The sequence below is a fragment of the Phalaenopsis equestris genome, unplaced genomic scaffold, assembly GCF_001263595.1.
Source record: "Phalaenopsis equestris unplaced genomic scaffold, ASM126359v1 Scaffold000233, whole genome shotgun sequence".
NCBI lineage: Eukaryota > Viridiplantae > Streptophyta > Magnoliopsida > Asparagales > Orchidaceae > Phalaenopsis > Phalaenopsis equestris.
The window spans coordinates 826,769-836,254 of NW_018164675.1; the positions used below are offsets into that span (position 1 = coordinate 826,769).

At 30.4% G+C, this 9,486-nt stretch overlaps 2 protein-coding genes across 2 annotated transcripts in view; both read right to left on the minus strand.

The window, feature by feature from the left end:
- Positions 1-1,093: 1,093 nt before the first annotated feature.
- On the minus strand, positions 1,094-1,587 carry LOC110023886 (bZIP transcription factor 2-like). The gene has a single exon (XM_020723523.1). It carries the CDS (start codon positions 1,541-1,543, stop codon positions 1,160-1,162), a length of 384 nt encoding a protein of 127 aa, XP_020579182.1. The 5' UTR covers positions 1,544-1,587; the 3' UTR covers positions 1,094-1,159.
- A 5,411-nt stretch (positions 1,588-6,998) lies between these two features.
- The window catches only part of LOC110023848 (glutathione S-transferase T1-like), a 34,840-nt gene continuing 32,352 nt past the window's right edge, over positions 6,999-9,486 (minus strand). The window contains exons 6-7 of the mRNA XM_020723460.1: positions 8,258-8,463; positions 6,999-7,357 (exon numbers count right to left, since the gene is read on the minus strand). Coding sequence (XP_020579119.1) covers positions 7,175-7,357; positions 8,258-8,463 — 389 coding nt within the window. The 3' untranslated portion in view covers positions 6,999-7,174. The remainder of the gene's footprint in view (positions 7,358-8,257; positions 8,464-9,486) is intronic.

Consider the following 9,486-nt stretch of genomic DNA (forward strand, 5'->3'; position numbering starts at 1 on the left):
TATATATATATATATTTATATTTATCTAAAACCTTATGTTTTGAGTGAGATGCAACCAAACTATTAAGTTTTAAGAATTTAACAAATCATGTAGATTAAAAGCATTAGTTTACAATCCATTCATGCATCTCAAAGCAAATTTAATAAAATTCACCCCAAAACAAATTTACATAATTCCTCCCCATTCATATGTATTTACATATCTATTACCTAAACATTAATGTTTACAAAGATACCAACTAAATCTCTCTTAACACATTAAAAATATTACTATTTTATCTTTTAAAAACTGAAATACACATTTTCATGCTTTAACAAGATGGCATATACATAAATATTGAAATTTAAGTATTAGACATATAAATACATAAGACTTGAGTGGTATGCATTAGATGGAAAAATATTACATCACGACTCCTAACGTAAAGTTACGTTCGGATTGGAATATTCAGTTGTGTTACGGGAATATTTCATCTGCGTTATTTGTAAAAATGATGTGTTATTCGAGTATTATATGATGTTATTCGATTATTTTACGGTGTTATTGGAATATTTCATCGGGTTACTTGATTTGGGGCTGACTGAAGTGTTATTGGAATATATTGGAATATTCCCCGCATTACCTGATTTGGGATTGTGTTATTCCAATAACATGGTGAAAATTGAAATAACACGAGGAATATGTCAAATAACATAGTCTCAAATCAAGTAAAACAGAGAAATATTCAAATAACACTTCAAAATAATCAAATAACATCATATAATACTCGAATAACACATTTTTTTTACAAATAACACAGATGAAATATTCTCATAACAGAATTGAATATTTCAATCCGAACGTAGCTCTACGTTAACAGTCCTGATGTAATATTTTTCCGCATTAGATCATGCATAAATAAATAATTGCATTTAAGAAATCAAAATTGAATGCAAATATTAAAAATGGTCCAAATGAGCCCATCACCATAAAGAGCCATTGAATTTGTAATTATGAAACTATATACATACCCAAAATATCTCAAAAACAATTTTATAAATACCTTTATAACCTTACAAATTAAAGAATTAAAATTAAACAAAGAAAAAAAAAACCTTTTTTTTCCCTACCGAAATGTCGATCAAAGCATAGAATCCATGATTTCATCTTTGCCGGCAATCATCCCTCCGTCTCAGTGGTGGCGGCCGGCGACGACGAGATGGCCGGAGCCGGTGGCGGCAGCGGCGATGAGAGGTGCTGTAGTTGCCGGAGAAATAGGATACGACGGATGTCGGAAAGCCGACGGCGGAGTGCGGCGGATTCCGATCGGAGAAGTTCGTTATTGCAATGGAGGACGACGAAAACGCCGGATAACGTGGCGATTTTGTCTGAAAGAGCGTGATTTTCGAGACGGAGGCGACCGACGCGACTGCGAAGGTCTTCGAGATGACGTTGCTTTCGCATTCGGGAGCGGCGAGCGGATTCGCGATTCGAGATCATGCGGCGGAGACGGCGGTGGTCAGAATCGGACGGCGGGGACGGTTCGCCGGCGGCGAACTCCATTGAAGGGAAGGGTGGGGAGGTCAAGGATTGGCGAAGGGGCACAATGGGCGGGTTATTTATGGGGGAAATGTTTTATTAATTTTAATAAAGAAATATTAATTATTATTTGAGATCATTTTAATATTTTCATAGAAGATTTCTTCATTGTATGAAGATGGTGATTAATAATGTTTAATAATATTTTGGCATAACTCTTATGTATTTACATATCTTATACCTAGGGGTGTAAACGAGCTGACTCGCTCGTGTTAGGCTCGTTTATATTTGGAGCTAAAAAAGTGTGTTTATATTCAATCTGTTTGCTTAGCGAGCCGAACACGAGCCGTTCACGAAGAAATAGTCGTTTTGAGAACCCTAATCACATAGCCATAAGATGTTAAAGATTGAGGCAAGATTTAAAACATCATTTGAATCTAATTTAATAATTTTTATTCTATTTTATTCATAAATACTTTTAATTGATTATAAATCTTTATAGCTTTGTAGTCAATTAAAATTTTTAAAATTACTACTCATCATAGATATATATATATATATAATTGATTAGTAGTATTTCGAGCCAAAACGAGCAGAACACGAACGAACAAATATTGTTCGTGTTGTTCGTGTTCAGCTCATTAACTTAGTGAATGAGCCGAGCACAAGCTTCTTAACAAGCCGAACACGAGCTGTTCGCGAACAACAAGCCGTTTTGACAGCCCTGCTTATACCTTAGTTTTAGTATTTATATTTGTAGTATTTTGGTATCATAAATATCTGCATGAAAATGTGTATTCACTATTAAAAAGTAATAGTTTTGATGTGATATTAAATATTGGAGTGATATGAATGTGATTATGAAGAATTAGGTCTTAGACATGTGAATAAGTAAGAATTGTTCGGTATATTTGTAAATGCCCATTAAAAATATTATATCTTAAATTTAATGTATGTGGATAGATTTTAAAAAATAAATATTTACCTAGTTTATAACAAATTAGAGTAGGATATTTTGATATTTTTAAAAAAAGCTATATATTACAACAATTTATAATAAAAATTAAAAATAAATGTTGAATTTATTAAATTTATTTTTGGATTAATATAATTCATAAACATTAAATTAATACTTATAATAAATTAATTGTAAAGTAAATTCATTAAATTTTTATATAGAAAAATTATTTAGATACCACACAATTAATTTACATTTATAACAATTTAGTGTCATATAACTCTGAACAAAATGATGTATTTCATCATTTAAAAGCTAATAATAAGATATATAAGATAGTTAAACATATAAGAATTGTGTGTCATGCATATAAATGCCCCTTATAAATTATTATCTATAAATAAAATGATAACTCTATATAACTTTATATAAAATAAAAATACAACTAGAAGTGTAAGAAGGTGTATTTCAATTTTTAACGTAATATTTGATACCAAAATTTTAATATTTATATTTATAACAATTTTGTGTCATAAATTTATGTGTAAGAAGGTGTATTTCACTTTTAAAAACTATGCAATAACAATTTTTAACGTAATATTAAAGATTAAGGGCCCGTCTGGGGTAGCTTAGAAGTGCGGGGACGTTTTCGAAAACGCTGCGGTACCATTGAACCCCCTGGTCGACCCGCGTGCCGCGTTTCATGATAAGCTGCTTATCTTGAAACACACAAGCTGCCCTAAACGCATACAAGATATCTTAGTTTAACCATCAAAAATATAGACATATAAGAATTGTGGTACACGTATGTAAATTACTCAGATATAAATTGATTTGCATATTTTATTGTAGTATATATAAGTTTATTTATGCAAGTCATCTAAGTTTAGTAGTTGAAAACATTGTAGTTCAACCAAGAGTTTCTAAGTTCAAGACCTTGCTCGTGCGGTGTGCATTTCTTTGTGATTAATTATGCTTCATTTTCCCAAAAAAACAATATTAAAGCTTATATTTCAATTTAAAAAAATTGATTTTTTACATTATATAAGATTATGTAGTCATAATTTAATTAAAAAATAATAATTATTGAGACTTTTGTTATTGAGAGGCATTTATATAAATCCCATATAATTCTTATATATTTACATATTCAATACATCAACTCTACTATTTATATTTATACCGCACAAATATTACATATCATGTAAAAATATCACTAAATCATATATAAATCATATATAAGTAAAGGTAAAGGAGCATAAATATATATAAATTAAAATTTAGGCGTTAAATATGTAAATGCATAAAAATTAGGTGGTATGTAGGGGTGTAAACAAACAGAGCTTGTGTTCGTGTTCGGTTCGTTTGAAATTTAGATTGTTTGAAATAAGCTCGTGTTCGAAATTAATCGTGAAGTCACTATTCGTGTTCGTTTCTTAACGAACAAGCCCAACGCGAGTTGTTCATGAACGTCAATCTAGTTTGAGATCACTAATATTAATATATATAAATAATATATTATATTAATTATCTAATTTATATTATATAAATATATAATATCTATATTAGTATATTACTAATATAATATATTAATAATATTATTATTATTAATTTATTATATATTATAATTTATAAAATTTACATACTTATTTTATATCTTGAACAATAACGATTCGAACACAAACGAACACATCACTGTTCGCGTTTGGTTCATTTAACTAACCGAACGAAAAAAATTTATTCACGTTCGTCTCGTTTACTTATTGAACGAATGAACAAGAACTCATTGACGAACCGAACACGAACAGCTAGTGACATGTATGCAAATCATCTTCTCATTAATAATAATTACATTGCATTTTTATTATCTTATATATATATTTTAGGTATTTTGTTTATTAGGAGGTGGGGTCCACCAGCACGTACGGCATTTCGGTGGGGCCCACGCCGGCGGCTTGTTTTCAGCCATGACCGGGCACGAGAATGGTGATATTGGAGTGGCTCAATTTGGCTGATTTGGTCACGCGGACTGTACGTGTGACGGCCGTCTTTATAATTTTTTTTTTTTTTTCAATTAAAAATCCGGAAATTATTCTTCAAAAATTAGAATAATGTGAAATATTATTTTATTAAAATAATTAAAAAATAAATAGAAAAAATATGAAAAGGAACAAAATTTTTAAATGATAATTAATAAAAGATAAAACTCATTGGCTTTAATGATATATTATATTAAGAATGATTGCAAATATCCATCCTTCTTCTTAATTAGAGAGGACGAGATTACAAATGACATCGCATAAATTCAATCTTATATGATTGTAGCGATGAAAATCGAAGAACGATGGTTGACAATCAATAGTGATTCGGTGATAGAATTAAAAAAAAAAAGAGGTGAATTGGTGATATTGATATCCATGTAATGGATAAAATATTAAATCATGAGTCCTGATGTAAACTGCATCATGATTCCAACCATAATATGCCACGTGTACGGTCCAACACTATTGAAGAAAAAAAAAACTAAATAATTTAATGCATGACAGAATCGGATCGTACACGTGACACATTATGATTAAAATTCGAATACAATTTTACATTATAACTCCTTGTATAATTTTTTTTTTTTTCATGTAATGACAATGATTGGATAATGACAGATGAATGATAATGATCAATGTCTACCGAAGGTTAATGGGTGATGACATTACTGTTTAATGGTGCAACCAACGAGCTATGCGGACATGCGAACCAACTGGAGTTTGACTCAATAAGTGGCTCGCGAGCTAAACTCAATGAGTTAAAATGTAAATATGAAATTTTAGATGTTAGATATGGTATGTATGTAAATTTTTGAATTAAAAACAAAATTATAAATTTAGTACAGACCGAAAGGAATAATCTGGCCGCAAGACATCCACAACAAAATAAAACAAAAAACACCAAATTTTGCAACCTTTGAATGAATTTAATTGCAAAAAATGTGAGAAAACCATTAAAATATCAAATTAATGAATAGATTCACAATTATCTCCTAATTTATTTATTTTTCATTGGGAGATTTACATAAAGACCACTCAAATCCTATGTATTTACATATATGACACCTAAACTTTATTTTTTTACAAACTACACCTAGAAATGAAAAAGGTGAATTTCACTTTTTAAAAATCAAAATATTGGCATCATTTATGTGATATGAAAGATTTGGGTGGTATAGACGTAAAAAAAAAAAAATTTGGGTGTTACATGTAAATACATGGGAATAGACTGGTATGTTAATGCCCATTTACATTGAGACCAGTCTGCGGAATGTATGATAAATGGCAATTCAAAGACATCCACAAGTCAAGAAACTCATAAAAATGCCGAAGTAAAATGGGAATGGAGAGATTCATAGTGGGGTTTTAGGCCATGAGATAATGTGTAATCAAGCCAACTCACGAGCCAACTAGGAGACAATTTGGGTCGAGCTTAAACCCGAGCTTGTACATTATAGGAGCTAGGGCTGTCAAAAAAGCTCGTTGTTCGCGAACAGTTCGTGTTCGGTTCGTCAATGAGTTCGTGTTCGATTCGTTCGATAAGTAAACGAGACAAACGCGAACAAATTTTTTTCGTTCGGTTAGTTAAACGAACCAAACATGAACAGTAATGCGTTCGTTCGTGTTCGAATCGTTATTGTTTGAAATATAAAATATCATAAAATAATTATATATAAAAAATTTATTATATTTTAAAACATTAAATTTTATAAATTATAATATATAATAAAATAATAATAATAATATATTAATATACTATAGTAGTAATATACTAATATAGATATTGTATATTTATATAATATAAGTTATATAATTAATATATAATATTATTTTTATATATTAATATTAGGGATGTCAAACTGGCTCGTCGTTCGCGAATAGCTCGTGTTCGGTTCGTGTTCGGTTCGTGTTCGGCTCGTTCGTTAAGAAACGAACACGAGCTTATTTCAAATAAACTAAATTTTAAACGAACCGAACACGAACACAAGCTTTGTTCGTTCGTGTTCGGTTCGTTTACACCCCTAATAGGAGCTATATGAGCTCAGGCCTAGGGCTTGATAAACTCGACTTGCAAACTTGTTAATGAATAAAATTAAGCTCAGCTCGCTTACACCCCTAGAATCATATCGATTTGAAGACATCAGCAATTCGAATAAAACCCTGAAATGATAAGAAGAAAGTACATATTCTCAAAAGGAAGAGTTTTAGTCGAGTTCATTCATACCATATGCTCTACAAGAGGAAGCAAATATCGAGTCACGGGACAGTCGATGACTCGTTTAACAACCTATTGAACTCTTAATACCCGTAAACTCCCGATGAATTAAATGACTAACAAAGACAAATATGGTACTCATCATAGATGGTTAACATACAATCATAATAAAAAAAAAAGGGGCATTTAGATACATACCTCCCAATTCCTATGGATTTATATATCTAAAATCTAAATTTTACTTTATATATCTATACCACCAAAATCTTTCATATCACATAAAAATACTATCATTTTAACTTCTAAAAGAGTAAAGTATGCCTTTCCATGCATAGATAAGGTAGAATACATGTAAAAATTAAAGTTTAGAAGTTAAATCTGCAAATAAATAGGAATTGAGTAGTGTGTATGTAAATCTTCCTAAGAAAATGATGATTTCATCATAGTTTTGAGGGGAGTTTGTCCAAAGAAACCTGCTTGCTGCGTTGCTTGGCCTTAAATCTGTAAAGAATATTGTGTGCTTCCTCAAAATAAGGATTAGTAGCAATCTTTACATTCTCAATCCATTGCATTATCTTCAGGAAAGGTCCCAAAATTCTCTCTCGATCATTGTCAGGAAGAACCTGAACATGAAGAACAGAAGATCAACTATGGAGAGAAGTCAAGAGCTTTCAATAGCAAAGAAAGAAATTTTTTTACTATATATTAAAATATTCAAAAGAAAACTTGAAAGTAAATATGTTTTCGGAAACTCTCATTAGTAATTCACTTTCAGTTTTAGAATTTAAATAATAGTACTCATCTAAAATTTAACTATTTGAATCAAGCTTCTTTGTTTCAGTATACAATTCTTGCAGGATTGTGAAGCCATAATGCAGCTGATTGCCTTTGACAAGATATCAGAATTTACGACTTGCATTAGTATATAAATATTAAAATAATGACGTGTACGAATGTCAAAAAAAAGGAAAATTTGCATGGATATCACAAAATTCTTATGTATTTACATATCTAACACCCAGAGTTCTATATTTACACTTATAAAACCTTGATGTCATGAACTTATGCATGAAAATGTGCCTTTCACTTTTAAAATGATACTGATAATGATATTTTTATATGATGTTAAAGTGGTATGCATGTAAAGATGAATGTCCAAGTGCTAGATATGTAGATACATAGAAATTTTTGTGGTATTTATGTAAATGCACCAACAAATAAGAACTGCTATGATGAAAAAGCATTAAAAGTAAGAACAAAGACTCATTTTTAAAAGCAGATTGGAAACCTGAAAGTCATCACTATTTTCATAATTAGTTGGCAAATACAGCTTGTTAAGAAATATTATACCAACAAAGCTGTCTATTTGCAAAATTTATCCAGGATTCAAGCTAGATTTAAAAAAATTCCGGTTAAATAAGTTTATTTAAGGATTTCCTAGATTCTACTTTATACCAGACAGACAAGTATCTGAAATAAAGGCTGCCAGAATATTCTAAAATCATGGCTGAATATATAATTACCTCAAATTGCATAATTTCACAAACGAGACTGAGATCTGCAATTGATGGCTGGGGGTTTCCCAATAAGAATCTTGCGTCGTCTTTAAGCCAAATGGATTCAATTTTTGAAAGAGATGATAGCACAAATTTCTCAGCTTCACTTGCAGCTTGACTATCCAATGGAAGACCCAATGCAGGCCCTAGTATAGTGCTTTGAACAAGAGCGGCTGCATTGAAATAAAGAATGGCGTAGAAAAGTTGGAAGTGAAACCTTGCATCAAATAATCAAGTTCCCAAAGAACATATGGATGAGAAAAGTTATTAGGTAATAAATAATGAGAACCTGTTTGAGATCACTTTTGTTTTTATTTTTTATTTTTTATGTTTGTTTAGTACATTTTTTGTATATTCTTATTTTTATTTTTAAAAAATAAATTAACTTGTTTTTAAAGACACTTAAAAATATCTCGTAATTATTTTGAGTATTTTTAAAAATAACTAAACATAACATATCAAACAGGTTTAATTTTAAAAATATAAATTAAATAAATTAATTTTTTTATTAAAAATATATATATAAGAGTGATCCCAAATGGCCTCTGATATTTTCTGATTTAACATGGGCATCCATCAATCCATTCATAACGGTTAACAAAAAGATGCATCAATAAAATGACATAAAACTAAATTAACCTCTATCTAAAAACGGCTCAAGAAAATTCAATGTGGTAAACTAATAAACAACACATCTGACACTTTATACAGATTGCAAAGAAAATGTTTCAGAAAGCTTAATCCCAGGTCATTAGAAGTTTTGGACAAGACTATGAATGCTTATAATGACAACAAATCTATTTAACTCAGAATGTAAAGGCTTTAAGAGCCACACAAAAAAACATAACCAAGATAATCTGCTAATCACTAGAAAACTGGAAAAATAAGCATGATCTCCAAATCAATTTAATGATAAAACCATTAAAAAAACAAAATCAAATTATCATTCTATTCATGTGGATACACCTCTTTCATAATCAATGCTGTAACAGCCAGTATATTCAGGCCGCATTTGTTTCCACTTCTTCATTGGCGTTTAAAACCACATCCGCCGAATGCTTGTTTGATTCGTGAGTGTCGGCGCTTAAAAGGGGGAAAAAAAAGTTTTTTTTTTAAGAGTTTGGGGGTCGCCCGTAAGAAGCTGTCGGTCGCCGGAATCGAAATCCCGTTGCCCGCTTCGGAAGGACTTTTTAATT

What these genes read in the sequence shown, in the direction of transcription:
- LOC110023886 (XM_020723523.1), bottom strand. Translation starts at nt 1,543, where the DNA reads ATGGAGTTCGCCGCCGGCGAACCGTCCCCGCCGTCCGATTCTGACCAC.